General features: G+C 39.9%; 7 protein-coding genes across 7 annotated transcripts; 5 read left to right on the top strand and 2 right to left on the bottom strand.

Moving 5' to 3' along the window:
* Nucleotides 1-34: 34 nt before the first annotated feature.
* Nucleotides 35-997, top strand: VTP21DRAFT_1584 (uncharacterized protein; the record flags this gene model as incomplete). Its single annotated transcript, XM_069391687.1, has 1 exon — nucleotides 35-997. A coding segment is annotated over one exon (963 nt), but the record flags the coding sequence as incomplete, so codon positions are not given.
* A 410-nt stretch (nucleotides 998-1,407) lies between these two features.
* On the top strand, nucleotides 1,408-4,845 carry VTP21DRAFT_1585 (uncharacterized protein; the record flags this gene model as incomplete). The annotated part of the gene is made up of 9 exons (XM_069391688.1): nucleotides 1,408-1,464; nucleotides 1,531-1,576; nucleotides 1,688-1,770; nucleotides 1,833-1,917; nucleotides 1,979-2,323; nucleotides 2,384-2,528; nucleotides 2,589-2,662; nucleotides 2,733-4,052; nucleotides 4,142-4,845. 9 exons carry the CDS (start codon nucleotides 1,408-1,410, stop codon nucleotides 4,843-4,845), a joined length of 2,859 nt encoding a protein of 952 aa, XP_069250922.1.
* A 557-nt stretch (nucleotides 4,846-5,402) lies between these two features.
* VTP21DRAFT_1586 (uncharacterized protein) lies at nucleotides 5,403-6,871 on the bottom strand (the record flags this gene model as incomplete). Its single annotated transcript, XM_069391689.1, has 3 exons — nucleotides 5,403-6,031; nucleotides 6,094-6,240; nucleotides 6,295-6,871. 3 exons carry the CDS (start codon nucleotides 6,869-6,871, stop codon nucleotides 5,403-5,405), a joined length of 1,353 nt encoding a protein of 450 aa, XP_069250923.1.
* A 979-nt stretch (nucleotides 6,872-7,850) lies between these two features.
* On the top strand, nucleotides 7,851-8,386 carry VTP21DRAFT_1587 (uncharacterized protein; the record flags this gene model as incomplete). The annotated part of the gene is made up of 3 exons (XM_069391690.1): nucleotides 7,851-8,003; nucleotides 8,099-8,280; nucleotides 8,335-8,386. 3 exons carry the CDS (start codon nucleotides 7,851-7,853, stop codon nucleotides 8,384-8,386), a joined length of 387 nt encoding a protein of 128 aa, XP_069250924.1.
* Nucleotides 8,387-8,462: 76 nt separating this feature from the next.
* Nucleotides 8,463-10,042, top strand: VTP21DRAFT_1588 (uncharacterized protein; the record flags this gene model as incomplete). Its single annotated transcript, XM_069391691.1, has 7 exons — nucleotides 8,463-8,535; nucleotides 8,594-9,012; nucleotides 9,088-9,156; nucleotides 9,222-9,468; nucleotides 9,524-9,591; nucleotides 9,653-9,771; nucleotides 9,838-10,042. The coding sequence occupies 7 exons, from the start codon at nucleotides 8,463-8,465 to the stop codon at nucleotides 10,040-10,042; spliced, it is 1,200 nt and encodes a 399-aa protein (XP_069250925.1).
* A 1,081-nt stretch (nucleotides 10,043-11,123) lies between these two features.
* On the top strand, nucleotides 11,124-12,999 carry VTP21DRAFT_1589 (uncharacterized protein; the record flags this gene model as incomplete). Its single annotated transcript, XM_069391692.1, has 5 exons — nucleotides 11,124-11,480; nucleotides 11,573-11,952; nucleotides 12,015-12,154; nucleotides 12,217-12,547; nucleotides 12,615-12,999. 5 exons carry the CDS (start codon nucleotides 11,124-11,126, stop codon nucleotides 12,997-12,999), a joined length of 1,593 nt encoding a protein of 530 aa, XP_069250926.1.
* Nucleotides 13,000-16,514: 3,515 nt separating this feature from the next.
* Nucleotides 16,515-17,734, bottom strand: VTP21DRAFT_1590 (uncharacterized protein; the record flags this gene model as incomplete). Its single annotated transcript, XM_069391694.1, has 3 exons — nucleotides 16,515-17,311; nucleotides 17,355-17,448; nucleotides 17,582-17,734. 3 exons carry the CDS (start codon nucleotides 17,732-17,734, stop codon nucleotides 16,515-16,517), a joined length of 1,044 nt encoding a protein of 347 aa, XP_069250927.1.
* Between the last annotated feature and the right edge of the window lie 336 nt (nucleotides 17,735-18,070).

Consider the following 18,070-nt stretch of genomic DNA (forward strand, 5'->3'; position numbering starts at 1 on the left):
CACCACTGGGGATGACGATTTCGCTAAACGTGAGGTCTCCGAGGATTCTGAGGGGAGTGCACAGAATGAGAGTAAGCTCGGTATTGGCATCCTAAACACCGATATCAACTCGGACACATATTACTCTCATGATCATCACCATCATGATTGGGATGACGATCATGATCACCATCATCACCATCACCATCACCACTGGGATGACGATTTTGCAAAACGTGAGGTCTCCGAAGATTCTGAAGGAAGTGCACAGAATGAGAGTAAGCTCGGCATTGGCATCCTAAACACCGATATTAACTCGGACACGTATTACTCTCATGACCACCACCACCATGATGATTGGGACGATGATCACCACCACCACCACGATCACCATCACCACCACTGGGACGACGATTTCGCCAAGCGCGGAATTCTTGACGGATCCGGAAATAATGCACATGTGGGTAGCCATATAGGCGTTGGAAACTCCAACTTTAACTCGGACTCACAATATGCTGAGAATAACAATGCCAATACCTACTCAGATGGCAATTGGGATAACTCAATCTATCAGTATGATGGAGGTGAACTCGAGAAACGTGGCATCCTGGATGGATCCGGAAATAATGCTCAGATCGGCAGCCATATTGGTGTTGGTAACACTAACACTAATTCACATTCCAACCATGCTGAGAACAGCAATGCAAACACTCATTCTGAAGGGGATTGGAATAATTCGATCTACCAAGGCGATGACTGGGACGATGATGATTGGGATGAAGACGACTGGGACGATTTTAAAAAACGAGGAATCCTCGATGGATCATTGAACAACGTGCAGCTTGGTAGTCATATTGGAGTTGGTAATTCTAACACTAACTCACATTCCAACCATGCTGAGAACAGTAATGCAAACACCCATTCAGATGGGGATTGGAATCATTCGATCTATCAGGGGGATGATGACTGGTGGGATGAGGACGATTTTGATAAGCGCAGAGCCACCGCTCGATCTTAATAGTACGTTTTTAGCTTAAAAAATTTGGTTAATTAATAACTGCTTCTACGCGTTTTAGTATTAATCGCTACTATTAATTTTTGCATAATTACATATTGGATGAAAAATTATTATATTCAACCGGTTTTCCCTGGAAATACTGTGCTTTTTGTATGCCTGTGTTTTGTATGGATTTATTCTTTAATGTTTATTGGTATTAATAATAAGTCTTTTTATGATAATTTATTTTCAGTATAGCCCGAGCTACATAATTGCCTAAATGGGGGATTTTCTCTCCGATTAACTTTAATACTCAGAATTCCAAGCCACTAGATTTTTCAAAAATATTTGCTAGTAAGAGTGAGGGGAAATATCTTTGTGAACCGTTCCTTTATATTTCTACATCTCATCTTTTTATATCTGGCTCAAGGATGAGCTCATCAAAAAACACCAATCCCCAAAAGAATAATGGGGTTGTGCTGGCTCGGGTAATGAAGGTGTTTGAGCACAATCATCTCTGTTGTTTTAATAGGATCTATTATTGAATTCACCAGGTATCCGGAGAGCTTGTTACTTATTCGCACACTCTTTTCGCCTACTGTGAGTACTTTCATCAGTATTATTTGTCTTCTTCTGGATTTGTTCCGCGTTTCTAGCATAATATTATAGCTTCTTATAGGCCATTTAGTAATCTTTTGTTTTAACTATTAGGCGCATTTTTTATTGCCCTCATCGTTGGATGCTACACTCACTACTACAAAATTGTCGAAAATGAATTTTATGGTTATCCAATAGTAAGCCTTTTTAATTTTGTTCCTTGAATATTATAAAGGATAAATTTTTCTCCAATTTTTAGGAATGGTTCCCTAGTGTTAGTGCAACTATTGGTGACCGCTATCCCGCGCGTGCTATTTTTCAAATTTTTATTGCTTTAACTTCGGGTAAGATTCTGTTCTGAGTAAAGGCATTTTCACTTTTCTACACTTATCCACTTTCTTCTAGGACCTCGCTTTGCCCTTGTTTTCCTTTGGTATCTTATCTCTGTGCGTAATAAGCCTGGAGCCCACGTCTGGCAGAAATCTTTATTGATTGTGGGGCTTCTACGCACTGTTGCATGCGGAGGCTGGGTCTACGTTACTTCTACAGATGACCATTTTCTGCACGACGTAGCCATGATAACTTATCTCGTGCTTACCCTCCCTTGGATGGTAGGCGGGATTCTGAGCACGCCCATAGAACTCCAACGCTCGCTACGGATGCGCAAGAGGCTCTGCTACACATTTTTTGGAAGTTTAATACCTCTGGTTTACTTGTTTATTCAACACAAAGTACACCATGTACCTGGGGGTAAATTTTGTCCTTGTTATATTTTCTTTTCAGTATTTAACTCTGATAATTTTAATGTAGCCTATACCTACTATGCATTCTTTGAGTGGTCTCTTATTTTATACGATGTTGCCTTTGATGCAGCTACTGCATTCGATTTCTGTCAATTTGAGTTGAATATTGTGGATATTTCTGGCATCAGTTCAATGCCATCAAGTAATCAAGGGTAAGCACTCTAAAAAAATGATATATATGATGTGTCGTTTAACTATTTTTATCATTTTAGTGCTAAAAAATCCTCTAGACTTACACCTACGCCTTTTGCGGAAATTCGTGGATTCGTGTCCGAGGTGTATTTGTGTAAGTATATACATATCATTATGCTTATACTTACTATTCTGGTATAAACTCTATACTCTCTTATGCACAGCTTTTGTTTTCTGGAGTATGTTGACATCACTTGCACTTTTAATTTGGTATTTTCCACTGTGGCATATGGGGCTTTCAGGATATGAAGCGTTCCTTTTCATCACTCTCTCACCTATGCTACTTGGTATTAACTCTCTCCGCAGAGTTGTCAGCTCTTACCGAGGATTCTTTCACCTTATCTCGCTTATATCGCTTGCCTCATACAAAATTTCCGATCCGACCAACCGTCTCACGGTTGCTGCCATTGGCCTCTCAATTAGTATTCTCACCTATACCGCCTCTTGGGTAGACCTAAAAGCACGCTCTGGTCGCCTTGAGCGAGACGCTATTGCTATTGTTCTCGGCCTCATTTTACATAATGTCGTGAAGTTAGCATGGTGGGCTAACAACCCCATTTGGCCCATCATGCATGGACCCAATGGCGGGCGCAATGGCCTCGGATTGGCACTCGCAGTGATTGCATGCATTGATTTAATAATTCGTGATTCAATGGTACCCTCTGTACGGATTGCATCAGACAAAACTCGTCCGAAAAAACACTGGCTTAGTGCATCCTTTGGACTTGGTGCGCTTCTATTTGCACTTCACTCTCAACTTACCGATACGTCTGCCCTCATGCGCTGGGTGGTCGATGGATACCCGAACACCGGCCCAATGCCTATTCCTTGGGCCCCCTTACCAATTGCTGCTATGGTTATCGGTGTCATGCTCTCCATGAACCGTCGTATAACTACTAGCTGGCTGTGGTATCTAATTGGTTGCGCTGGTAGTGCCATCCTTGTGCTTTATTCAGCTTGGAACGCATATTTTGGTGCCCTGCTTTTGACGATTTACCTTATCTCAATTACCCCTGCGTTTATAATCTCTGCGTCAAACTACCCTCCTGGTCGTACCTTCTTTACTGCCATGATGTGGTACAACATTCTCTGTTTGGCTCATGTGTGGGTTGTGGCTTATGCGTTCGTGCCGCTGGGTGAATATCTTCGAGAGCGTACTTGGGTTGTTGTTCTTATTACAATGTTGTCTATTGGATGGGGTGTTTATAATGCCAAGTCAATGCCCACTCCCAAAACCATTCAACTTAATGTTTCGAAAAGTGTTCGACGCTATGCGCGTGTAGTCTCCATAATACTACTGCTTTTATCGGGTGGCATTACAATGATGCGTGTATCAATGGCCAAAACACCAGCGCCCTACCACCCCGAGAATAAATCTTTCACCGCTGGTATTTGGACTATTCATTTTGCTCTCGACGATGATATGTGGGCAAGCGAGGTACGAATGCGAGATGTTATTAAAGAATTGGAAGTAGATGTGATTGGTGAGTATGCATCCATTTCTTTTCCGTATAACACTATAGTATTCATATGTGTTGCTAACCATTCACTTTCTTTCGTATATTTTTTTAAGGTCTCTTGGAATCCGATACGATGCGAATCATCATGGGCAATCGGGATCATACTCAATTCCTATCTGAAGACCTAGGCATGTACGTAGACTATGGTCCAGCCACTAGCAAACATACATGGGGTTGCGCTATGCTTAGCAAATTCCCCATTATCAACTCTACACACTATCTGCTACCATCACCAAAAGGTGAGCTTGCCTGCGCTATCCATGCCACTCTTGATGTCTATGGACAACCAGTCGATTTCATTGTAAGCCACAACGGCCAAGAAGAGGATCTACTTGACCGTCAATTGCAGACACGTGAACTTTCACGTATCATGCGCGAATCCCCTAATCCATTTGTGTTTTTGGGTTATGTGGTGACAAAGCCTTTTGGTGAATTATATCAGACGATGGTCAATGACGGAAAGGTTCACGATATCGACACCTCTGATAGTTGGGATCGTTGGTGCGAATATATCTTCTATCGTGGACTGAAGCGCACTGGCTATGCACGTGTATCGCATGGAAAAATCACCGATACCGAGATACAACTCGGGAAGTTCCAAGTGTTGGATAATCCGCACACTTGGGAAGGCCCAAGTTACAACCGTATAGAAGAGAAAGATGTTCCCAATGAACTGCGATTCCCCAAGCAGTTTTATCCACCGGGAGTTCGTGGACATCGGTACCACGTGTTTGATGAGCCAAGATACTTCAATTAGATGTGTGTGCATTTTTGGATTATAAAAACTACTCTGCTATATAACAAAAATAAAATATATTTTCTACAATTATGGAATAATCTCCACTTTTGTAATTTTTTACATGCAAAATTATCAACCGTTAAAACTCTACAGTTTTACGTAGATATTTTAAGTTATTTACTATTGGCCAAATACGTGAGTAATGCGGAATTTGAACTAGATATGTTCAAAAGTGGCCTGATAAATAACTCTGGCTCAGAATTGTCCTTATTGTATGCCCTGTTGGAATTAGCCACTTAAAGGCTCTCGAACATTATGCTTTTTTTTCCCGCGGTTGTAGATATATTGCCATTGTTGGTATGATACCGGCGGTACCCAGCGCAATCTGGAAAATAAATGAAGTTGTAGTGTCGATTAGAAATATTTATATACGTTTAGTTTATTGTATATAACTAAGCATGGCGATTTTAATGTTTTCAAATATAAAATGATTTATAATAATAATATTTAATTTATATGCATTATATGAAGAGAAGAAGTAGCATATATGAATATTATTACTATATGCTATCTAACTAATCACTGGTGGAGAGTCTGCTTTTTAGCAGTAGACCCAAGCCTCCAGATACCAAACAAAGGGCAATTGGAATAGCGTAGACCTTGGAAGCCAGGAGGGGAGTTCCCACCTCTGGTGCTGCAATCTTGGCAATTGCCAGCATCCCGATCATCCAGGGCATCAATGACACCGTGTATTTTGGTTCAATCAGTTTTGAAAAGAGGCTTGGATGGACACCTGCTTGAAGATTGTACGCGGTATAGCATATGGTTGCCCCAAGAATCCAAACAATTTGAGTGCCTACCGACTCGGAATTCAAAACGAGCACGAGTAGCATAATCAAATTACCAATAAACACCACAAAAAAGCTGTAGGCACTTAGGAGGATCTCTGCTTGCCCAGGTCCGGAGAATTTTTTGAGAAATGCGTTCAAGTTGTGCGAAAACAAAGGCCCGATCATCGACACAATTAGGATTGCGGCCATTATACCACCCTGGAGACTGGTGCCATAGTGGAATATCTCCCAGAAAGTATACGGCATAAGAAATTGTACCGTTGACACTGCGAAAGCCGACGAAAACTGGAGAAACAGCAGTGCTGAGGGTCCAACTTTAAATATTTCACGAATACCTTGCATGGGAGAGACCGCTAACATATATAAAAAAAAGATCAGACAAAGTCTCTAGATCTCTATTCATCTTCAATGGTACCTGGTCGCTTGATATCTTTTAGTTTAAGTGCAACAATTATGTTAAGTATTACCGTGAGAAGAGTGTTGAAAAGAGGAGGTGCAGTATAGTTGTTGATGTGATAGTGTCCAATGTAAAAGTTGCACAGCCCTAATAAACTTGCAAGGCCTATATATGTTTTAGTTGCTGTTTTGAAGGAAAAATTACTATCACTGTGCCTACCTGGGCTCACTAAGCCTAATATCATAAAGGTACGGAACATTGACATTGCCTGTAATCGTTCCTCCTTTGTGGTAGCAACCGCTATATACGCGTTCCCTAATGACCCGGAACCCTCTGCGGCGCCACAAAGGGTTCTGCCTACTACAACCCATCCGACATGATTCAAAGCACCAGGCGATGCAAGTGAATAGAGTAAATTCCCCACGCAATACAAGAACATAAGGCTCACAACCACCAATTTGAGGCTACCAATTTTCTCCGCAATATAACCGACGCTAAAACTGACGATTATCTGAGCCACAGCAGTGAGTGAAAGAGTAAGAGCATAATAGTAACTAGCTTGATCTGACGTTAAACTTTGAATATAGGGGTATATGGAGTTGAGATAAAGAGACATATCAATAGAAAATGCAACTATAATGATAAAGATGGGGTAGAGATCTTTGAGAAGCTGCCAGCCGTTACGTCTCTGTGGCTTGGTTTCAACTTCCTTTTCGGCCGTGTGTCCTTCTTCGAGTTTGGCATCATTCTCCAAGTTTTTTTCGTCAAGTGCCACGCAACTACTGGTATTAGACATATTTACAAAACCAAGAAAAATGACAAGATGTATGTGATTTTCCCTCACTAGAATGGATTTCTTATATATTATTCTTGAAATTAAATTACTTGGCATCCCTCATAATCCCTGGCCGCGGAAAAGTTGATTTCGGCTCGGACAACCGGAATAAATGCGGCTCGGACAGCATTTTTAATTCGGATCGGAGAAAAAAAACTGCTGGTAAGCCACTTTCCGACTGTCCGAAATCTTTATTTAAGCCACCATTTTTATAAGGAAATTCAATCCAAAAAGATTGAAAAATAACCTAAAATGAGCTCGGGATGGGATCATTTATTTTTAACTTTTTAGCTTAGAAGTAAACCAATCAATTTTGGTGGTATACCACGTTTAAATTTTTGGCTATTGGACTCGGGGTTAAAAGCTCTGCTTCAGAGGCAAGTTGATTTGAATCTAAATAGGCGATTAATTTGTGGATATCAGCTACTCTTTAACGAAAATAACTTTGCGTCTTAATATTATAAAATATGAATTAAACTACTCACCCTGAAGGGTCTCCTGATATGCAACTAATGATACATGAAAAAAAAATAAAATCCAATCTTGGAGTCACAATTGCGTGTTATTGGTACAAACATTGGATGCATTATTATTTTCAATATCATAATTTTTTTTGAAAGATGCCCTGAATTCAATTAATTTAGAACTCAAACCTGGAAATTAAATTTCGCGGTTAATAATTATCACGGCTTGTACTATGTGCATGGCCGAAGATATTTCTTATCTAAGAAAGAGCTACGTTGCGCCTTGTTACAAACCGCCACCTTTGTGCTCGATTACGCATTGTCTTCCCGAGGTTACCGCGTTCATATACCAGGATTTTATTCATAAAGAGGACAAAAGCCCACCAATATACCCCACGTCATTATCCTTCCCCAAAATTTATATATATTCTTCTCGTATTCGTGTTAGAACCAATTTCATTACTTTATCCATTAAGATGTTGAAACTTGATTTTTCTGCCCAAGGATTTCCTGAGGCAATCATGGAATTGGCTAATAATTTGGGGACACGAGAGCGTGCTGTTCTTAGCGCTGCCATTGTTGCCTCTGTTTGGCCGATTGTTTTACCCCTTGGAAAAAGTCTATATGAGGTAGGGTGACTCTAGCAAGAATATTAATTTCCATAGCATTTATGGAGCCTTCATACTAATAAATTAATCACCAACATAACCACTCAAAACCATAGCGATATCTTACTTCCAAGCATAAATGGGTTAACTCAACTGGTGAAGATGTTAACGGTCCTCCAGTGTCACTTCCTCATGGTTCTCGTTTTGAGCGCTTCAGTAGAGGAAAAGCCATGACTCGAGAGTACTATGAACAATACGGCCATGTCTATCGCATCTGGAACGGAAGTCTTCCAGAGCTGTGAGTATCTGTGTATATGAGTTTGACTAATAATTGCTAATTGTTACTCCTTAGAGTTCTATCAAGCTCTGATGACATTGCTGTATATTACAAAGATTCCAAGTAAGAAAATATTCATAATATTTTGTATATTATAATTTAGTCAACTTATTTAATATTATTAAATATTCATAAGAGCACACATGAAAAACGAGTCTATAGGGTTTGGAGCTTTTTTCCATCGTCTCCTGGGTGACTGTGTCGGAGTTCAGCATGGTTTGTAGCAACTGAGCACTACATATTGGAGACTTTCTAATCTTATTTTTATATATAGGAGAGGATTGGAAACGTGTTCGCTCCATTGTCGATCCACATTACACCTACAAAGTAGCAAATAATTTTGCCTCAGAGATTATTAGCGATGTTTACGAATGGATAGATAAACTTCCAAACAATGCCAGCAGGTCGCATTCTCATGAAGATATTCTAGTTGCCGATTCTATGAATATCGTCAAGCATTTGCCTTTCGGGATGATTGCCAAGACGATCTATGGTCAACTAACGCCCGATGACCAAATTCGTCTCAGAGATATGAATGAGGATCATGAAAAACTCGTAGAGATCGCTTTTTTGGGTCAATGGGCGAAATACTCGTGGTATCGCTGGTTACCAACAGAAGCAAATCGTATGATGGATAAGTACTTGGGCTCTTGGGAAGCATTCAATATCGAAATGGTTAAAAGAGCACGCAAGGTATGAAAAATAATATGTTAGTAATATACCTATTAGGAAATAGAAGCTAATTATATCGGTATATCTCTTCTTTAGCTTGATCAACCTGACGCAGCATCCACTATGTACAGCTCAGTTGAATCCGGAAAAATGCGCCTGGTTGAAGTAGCTATTCATATCTATCTCTGCACAACTACACGATTCAATTGATTATGCATTTATTTTCATAGTTCTTACAGACTCTAGATGAGATTTTATTCACAAATATTGATGTCACTAGCAGTGTGCTTGCATGGGCTCTCATTAATGTTGCGCGTAATTCTCGTGTACAGTCTAAACTTCGCGTTGAGATTCTTGATATTCTTGGTGATAAAAGCGGCCCCGAGCTTATGTCTACTATTGAAAAATATATCAATCGACAAGACACATTGCTACATTACACATACTTAGAGTCAGCGCGCTTGAACCCTATAGCCTGTAAGTTCAGTTTGGAATAAACTCTTTTGAAATAAACTCTAATTTTTCTATATAGGGCTGAGTTTACCTGAGGTTACAAGCGAAGACAAAATCCTTGGAAACGGATATAAAATTCCGAAAGGGGTAAGCAATTTACTTGGATTACATTTATTTATCTATAATTAATTGTAAAATTTCCCTATAGACTAGCGTTGTTATTGCAACTAATATCTTGAACACAAAAGATCCTGTCTGGGGCAATGATGGAGATGTATTTAGACCTGAACGTTTTGCAACCCTATCTCCTAATCAGTATCGTTACAGGTAATGAAACCTTAATTATATATCGATATATGTCAACTATGATCTGACATTCTTATAAATCTTAAGTTTTTGGCGCTTTGGTATGGGCACACGCCAATGTGTTGGAAAATATTTCGCTCCTTTAATGATAAAATCGCTCATCACCGCGATTCTTTCTAAATACAATATTTCGGTCGTTGGCCATGATGAGTGTTCGGAGATCCCAACTCGACCTGATCGATTTGTGTCCACTCCGATTGCTGAGCTCAAATTTACTCCTTTAACTTTATAGTTATTAAAAATGATTATATGTTTATTTCATTCATTAAAATAAATGATTTTTTGAAAGACCTCCATTTGCTTAATTCAAGATGTTGTTTTCGTGTTATTGGGAAATGCTAAAAAATCGAGTATCATTTAATACTCAACATTCCACCAAGCAGTTCAATTATTTTATTTGGCCTCCTTTCATATCAGCGGCATGTCCTTCCAAACGGGTAATACCGGCCTTATTTTTCTCAAAAAGAGGTTTATTTCTGTCTTTTAAAGATTGAGAATCTATTTGTTTCAGCGGGATTCTCAATTCTAACCGAGAATCAGTTTCCGTTTTATCATTAATAAAGTTTTATACAACGGCTCTAAAATCAGTAAAAAGGAAATTCCGGTATCATTCCTTTTTTTATTACTTTTTGTGAAAATGCTTTTAAAAACTTAATCAATACACGTGGATCAATGTTTTATCAGACTTGGATAACGGCGAAGGAACGCCTTTCCCCATGCAGTGTTTTGAAGTAAAAATTATCGGCATATTATGTAAAAAAATTGCGTACACCTCTGTAAAATTAATATAATTTTGGTCTTGGGTTTATTGAAATCTTTTGAATCTCTTAAAATTCAAGTTGCCGATATTTCCTAATAGGAACGAGGCAACCATTAAATCTTCAAAAATTAAACCTTTCTTTATCATACAGCCATCTTATATTATAAGTACATTCATGCGCAAGGATAAGAAATAGACCGGAACTGTATAATATTATAGGCTATAAAAGGCATTGTAGAATATATTTTCAAAATGAGCACAAAGCTACTGGGGATAGCGCATCAATTTTAATCTCAGTTTTTGCAATAAGCTTGAAATTAAGCACCATCAAGGTTAGCGAAGAATGACTAAGCTTTCAGTTAAAAAGTCTTGACGTGGATTCGTGCTCTTTCGCCTCCATTTGACGGAACAATACCGAAATAATTTCGCAGCAAGAGCCACGGCCTTTATTAAGGCTGCCGTCGCTGCACTTTACATCTCAATTTTCAAAAAATTCTTAATCTTACTACAATCAAATATAAAAAACGCGACCCAACACTTAACTTGTATCGAAATGTCGGTCTACCTATTCGCAGAACCTTTTGAGCCAATCTACTCCAAGCAGATCAAACGTGGGCAATATGCTGCTCATGTTGAAGATATCAAACGCGGGATAACAAATACCATTGAAGCCTTGCAACAATTTATTCGCCTATGCCTAGGGGATTATTCTGGGGGCGGCTCACTCGCGTTTGATGCTCACGTAGGAGATTGTGGTTGCCAATACCGTGCATGCATGATTTTGGAGCTGCTTGAGATATATTCAAACGATCGCACTTTGATAGCGAAATTAATTAACATGATAAGAGAGCTTGAGAACTTGCGTGAACAAGCAACGTTGCATTTGATAAAGCTCAATAAACTTCTCCCGGTAAGTTTTTGAATTAACAAAGTGATTTTGAGTTGAGTGGAACAACATATTTTCCAGAAATTGCTTCATTTGACTACTTAATCAATCTATAGCCAAAGCAACTGGGACTAAACGGAAAGGAAGAAACTGTTCCCACCCTACAACAGAAACTCCAACTTATACTCCAACGTGATAGCGAAGAGGATCTGCCTGAGCAGATTATTCCCACAATTGATGCACAATTCACTCCGGTTTGGCAGCCCTATAACTCTTGGTTTACTACGAAATTTTTGGCATTCTGTTATGTCCTCCGTAAATATAAAATCATCGTCAGCGAAAACGGCACGGTAACCCATCGTCTCCACCTCAAAGAACTTGGCGGAAAAAAAGTGGCAAATGAGTTCAAAACAATGCAGAGCTATATAAGCTTACTCTCGGTGGAATATGTTAAGACTAAATCCTCTGAGCTGGGACTCCCAAATCCATTGAACAAGTGAGTTCTCTTGATTCTGTTACCAAAATTTCAACCTTAACTTACTATTTTCCTTACTGCAGACTCATTGAAAATGCGAAAGCAAGCTCTGCTAAAAACATATATGCCACGCCGTGCTTTTTGGGCTTTATTCCAATCCGTGCCCTTTGGTTCTACCGTCGAGTTCCTATATTACTTCACTTGCGTCGTTTTTGCAACGAAGGTGTGAATCAATTAAATATTAACTAGGCTCTCTATATATGGCTACAATTATATAATTATTAGGCTACCATGATAACTTCATTTTTGTTGAATCACTTTATACGGGCAATTGCGGAATCGATTCTTCCGTTTCTGACACATCCAGCACTGATGGGAACAATCAAGCATTCAATTTTAACTTTCATAACAAATTCAATTTCGACGAGAGTTTAGCCACGCCTTCCTCATCTTTACTTGAGCATTATGGCTGGCGATTATCTTTATTAGCCAGCTCAGAGCAATTTGCCGCAAATAAGATCAACGGCATCAAGGGTAGCCCCAAATCTTCCTTCTCTGCAATTGAAGCAATATCTTCTACTTCTTGCATTGTAATGACTGCGAATTCAATTGATGGGTAAATAGAAAACAGGCAAATCAAACTGTTTTAATTGACATCTAATATTCTTCATTTTCGTGCACAGGACCTATAATGATTATTACCAACGTACTACCTCACAATTTGAATCTCGTCATTGTGATCATGCATGCATGGATAATCTCAGCCTAGTTGATGCCGTTCTACACTGCGATTTCGATGAAATTCTAACACACTTTTTCGCGCAACATGAGCAATATCCGTTTGCGACTGAGGGAACTGACCAAACTATCGAAGATAGTCCATTGCATAATTCGATGAAAGCTTATGCCCCCGGGCTTCGAGACGAGTACCTGAATTTGCGTGCGAGGGCTGATGAACTGGGATGCGGCAGAAATATGCATCTCATGTCATTTCAGCATGTATTCTCGGAGCAACCATTGCGGTATGCTCATATTATTGCAAATATGCTTAAACCAACAATTGTATAACTTTAGTATGTATGACGGGAGTGATATCACAATAGGAATACAAATATCCCATTATATGCGAGAATTTAGTAGCCATATTTCATTGATATATACAGTATATTACAATATTATCGCTAATAGAAATAAAGTTTAGAGCCAAGAATTATTACAACATGTATTAAAATAGTGATTGGTCTTATTCTGCCACATATTTTGTGGCTCTTTGTATATAGATTAACTATAATAACTCTTTCCAAATACAAAAAACTCAATTTTTAAACCATGAAACATTTATAGCATAAATTTAAGATATTAATTGTGAATTTTCATTCTATTAATTACCGTTTGATTACTTAATTACTACTAAGATGGTTAATTTTATATTATTTAACTGTAAGTTACACATTTTTATCACTCTACATCTTATAAACCAAAAACCCCATGAAGCATCATGTTTATTTATGTATATCGTTTCCCATTCCATTACAGATGAAGGTAGAAGATCCAATCATGCTCCCGAGGAAAGCCATTCGTCTCGCGACAACTACAATAAAGCTTCCATTGAAGATCAAATCCTGGTTTTTAGCTGCTTGGCGCATCTCAAGGAGGAGCTTCACACAAAGGCCTCTCTCTAGAAGCTTAAGAAATACTTCTACACAACCAAGAAAATCAGGCAAGCAACGGGGTTAATCGAAATTCGACGTGGACACAATTGTCACTTTGGGGTCTTGGGCCTCATTTTCAACATTCGACTTCTTCCGAAGAGACCGCGCTTTCAACGCTGACGTTTCTAGTGTACTTCTTTCGACGGAACTTTAATGCATAGGTTAGGACCTCCTGCATTATCGTGAAGTGTGAGCTGCTGACTTGCCTTGTCAATTTCGCTTGCGCCGTCGACTCCGCTAGGCTTAAGCAAGAATTACTACTGCTGAAGAGCCAGTACACAATCACCAGGTCATGTTTTGTGCATACAGTTGCGTACAAAACCCCCTTGCTGTTTTCACGATTGCTTGTTGGCTTCACGAGACTTTCCCCTAATTATCTAACAGTTCCGCGATTTTGATGCTAGCCTGTCATGACTTGATCAGTCTGTGAAATCATCTCGTTGATCTTTCCCTTTGTTCTGTCCATCTGGTTCGTTATTGAACCAAAAAAAAATTGGGGGGGAGGATTATTAAAAAGTATCAATTTTTGTTCTTAATAAAGAATATTGATAGACATTAGAAATCCATGTAAGAATTGAGGGGTGTATAGTAAATCTGCTATCCTTTCTATTTTTCCATGGAGATTAGAAAATAGGATGAGATAGGAAAAAGGAAACAGAAAAAAAATAGTTTTTTTAAAGGATCTTTATTAGAAAGTCTCCTAAACAAGTTATATGAAAGGTTTGTACACCCCTCATTTTTACATGGAATTTCTTGTTTTTCTGATGTCTATCAATATCCAAAGAATAAGAAGTACATATGGTAAAGTAACATTGACGTATTATACTGCATTTCGGAGGGGTCGTAGCGAAGTAGTTTAGAGCTCAATTCCTAGAGTATGTCCCGGTCACTTCCAGGAAACAAATAAAAATTTTTTTTTGTTAGGAGGATCTTTATTAAAAAGTATCCTTTTTCGTTAGTAAAGGAAATTGATAGATATCAAGACATCAGAAAACAAGTAATCCATGTAAGAAATGGTAGAGAGGGTGTCTGACTTTCCTATTTTTCAAGGAAAGTGGTATACGAGTGAGGGAAGGGAAAAAAAAGGAAATTAGAATACGGGTGGTTGGGTATTCGGTATAGTCGTATTGGAGCTAAGTGTTTTGGATGAAGGATGTTTCGTCTCCTTGGACTTGTATCCAACTTCCCTTACACCAAAGCTCTTGGAAATCTTCTTTTTTATCCTTTATGGACGCTGATCACTATTTGGACCTCACGATTTTTTTGCATTTCGTGTCTTAGTTGTTCAGCGAGTGCTATTTCGCTTGTTTGGACGCTATCCGTTATAATCGATAATCTGGATCGATAGATGTTCCAGATAGTGGCATCATGGACCGTTGACACTACTTCCCGTTGGTAGACCATGGTTTTGTAGTCTATACCAAATAGTCTATCTTCCTTGGTTGATTCGTGAGCTCTCACTCCAAGAATGCGGCAGACGTAACCGTCTACCGTTTGCCATAGCTGATTTATGGCCAGGCATTCCAGGTAAGCATGAATACTGGTTTCTACTGCGTTGGTTGTGCACCGCTTGCAAATATTAGATTCTCCTATCCACTTACTAGTGATGATACCTGTCACCTATCTTAGTGCCCTATGCTTGGTTTCACTCGGCCGCTTTTTCCAGTACATCCAGGTTATCTCCCATTGGATGGAGTCGCTTGAGGTCTCTTTCCATTCCGGAGTGATTTTCTCTCCTTTGCTTGTCTTATAAAGCCTCCCAATTTTTGTACGAAAATTGTTGAACTTTGTGCCAGCTAGCACATATTTACCAAGCGGGAACCTGGATGGTCCTTCGATCAGTGGTATGCCCTGTAGCAGGACATCAGTCAGTTGTGGATTCATTTGGATCTCTCGTTTCCTCCGGTGCTACTGAAGAACTGTGTAGCTGTCTCTAAATCGGCTGGAATATTGGAAGGAATTTCTCGCGACTTACTCATGGACTTTTGGTTCTACCATCGGTTTGTATGTGTTAATCCTTCAATTGAGTTTAAAAAAGACACCTAGTTTGATCAGTCCTACACTTTCGCCTTTCGATTTTAATGGACATCCGCCCATTGAGAAGTAAGAGTTGTTGTTTATGGGGTGAGAGAGCGCTTCTTCGATGTTGAATTTCTGGGTAAGATCTAGTTTGCCGTCCAGACTTCTCCATACTCTCAGTAGGAAAAAAAAAGTTTTTTCTCTAAGGACGCGGGAACTTGCGTCCTGTGGTATATTTAGTATATATTACAAATGTGAGATATGCTTCCGAACAAGATTATTAAGTACTAGAAAACATGGGATATAATATAAAGAGTTCCGTGCTTGGAAATGTCGGGTTAGGTGTTCTTTGCTTCCTCGAAATCGAAGGCTGCTTCTTGGCTGTCATCGATCTGGATTAGCGAGCTCTTTCTCCATTTTTGCTTGAATCCTTCTTCGTCTTTTTTCCTCTGTGCCTGTATCCATTGTCCTTTGATTGCTATGATAAGATTTGATAAAGTATAGTCTCACCCCTCTTTTTTTTTGATCAATCAACGGAGACTTTTATTAGTTTCCGTAGCTTACAGGAGTTTAATGATTACAATGAAAAAAGAAAGGGGGTATAAAGGGGTGGGGATATAGTTAGGTGGCAAGGTGGAACTTGGATTTTGACAATTTATGTTAGCCCAGAAAGGGAGAGACGAGAAGAAAGTAAGGAAACGCAAGGGGGTAAGAACATAGAGAGGGTGATAAACGCGGAGTAAGGGAATAAAGGGTAGATTAGATGTATATAGTGATCGGGTATTTGGTGAAAGATATGAAGTAAAGAGGAGGGGAGGAGATATAGATAGGGAGAGAGGAAGGGTTGCTTCATCACTCCAGTTTTAGTCTTGCTCTATCCGAACTTTCTATTACCGCTCCCTGACCGCACCACCTTCTTCGGAATAACTCTATCTCTCGTCTTTTACGTGCCTTTATCAGTTCACCTCCGATAGCCTCCTCGATGTCCATTTTGGCACGGAGGATGATTGTCTCGGGTGATGCTCGAGTGCATTCGAAATGGTAGGCGATTCGGTCCCGATGGATTTGCCATAGCACCGAATCGAAGACGATTTGAACCGCGTGTCTTACTGTCCTCGGGGCTTCTGGTAGATCGCCAAGTACGAGGTTCCTGGGGCTCAGCACCTGAGTGTTTAGGGGGCTTGAGATGGTGTTGATACACCTTTCCGTCCAATGCCACACTGATGTGAGTTCGGGACATTCGAAGGTGTGGCGGATGGTGTCCCTCGGGGCGTTACAGCGGGTACATTTCGGGTCATGACCAGGGATTGTCGAGTTTGTAATTACACGCTCTACGAGGATTCGCCAGCGTAGTGTGCGGTGTTTTGGGAGTGTTGGCCGTTTTTGAATGGAGGTCCAGACCTTTTCCCATTCCTTTGCCGTGGATGCAACCTCTGGCCAAGATTGGGGCGTCAGCGTTTCTGGTTCCGGAGAGCCATTTCGCTGGAAGTGCCTTCCCCGTCGAGTGGAGTATTCCGGGACGGGTGCGCCAGCCAGGTGACAAAGGTGGAGTGGGAAACGAGGAGGCGGATGTTGTCGGGGTATGGCAGAACATTTCGTGATTTTCTCTACTAGGTTGGGGGGCAGGATAAGGTATCCGTGTTCCCATTCTAAGGAAAAATCGTTATAGCGACGTTCGCACGCTCTTTTTACCTTTCCGTGGGTTGCGCAGAATATCTATGCTCCATTTCCGATTGTATCGGCATGTTCCGCTCCAAAAAGGCTTGTCGCCGGAGTGATCAACATTCTATCCTTCCTCCATTGATGAGGAAGGTTAGAATATCATTTAGTAGATACGGCGGTGTTGGCGGTTTCGGCTCCTCAAATTGTCGACCTTGTTTCGTAATTAAATGGCATTTGTACAAGGGTAAAGACAGTACATCTGGAGTTGACCAGTTGGGTGACGCGACCGGACCGCCTTCGATAGTGCGCCACGCTAATCCTCCCGAGTATCTAAGTGACTGCTTACGTGACTTTTCCGTACCAAAAGCCAATATCCTTGTAATATTCCTGTTAGAATCTGCGTAGTACATGCGAGGATAGTTAAGATAATTACTGGTTTATTAAACAAGAATACTATCTGGAACTTAGGATCTCTCCCTTTACTATAGCGGGAGTTCTGTTCAATATATACTAAAAGAATTACATTACAACGATTACTTAATAATGCTCCGATAATGCTCCGAAATAGCAGGGCTTGAGGGATTACTTTTTTTTTTTTGATCAATGCCGAGTCTTTATTGTATAGGAAGACTCTAAAATACAATTGTTACATTATTATAAGCCATAAAGTGAAAGGGAAGCCAAAGTTAAAGCTTTGGGTGATATCGTAGATCGAAATGATATGTTGGTCATATCGACTTTCAGCT

Source organism: Calcarisporiella thermophila (genome assembly GCF_041956535.1).
Source record: "Calcarisporiella thermophila strain CBS 279.70 unplaced genomic scaffold VTP21scaffold_12, whole genome shotgun sequence".
Taxonomy (NCBI): Eukaryota; Fungi; Calcarisporiellomycota; class Calcarisporiellomycetes; order Calcarisporiellales; family Calcarisporiellaceae; genus Calcarisporiella; species Calcarisporiella thermophila.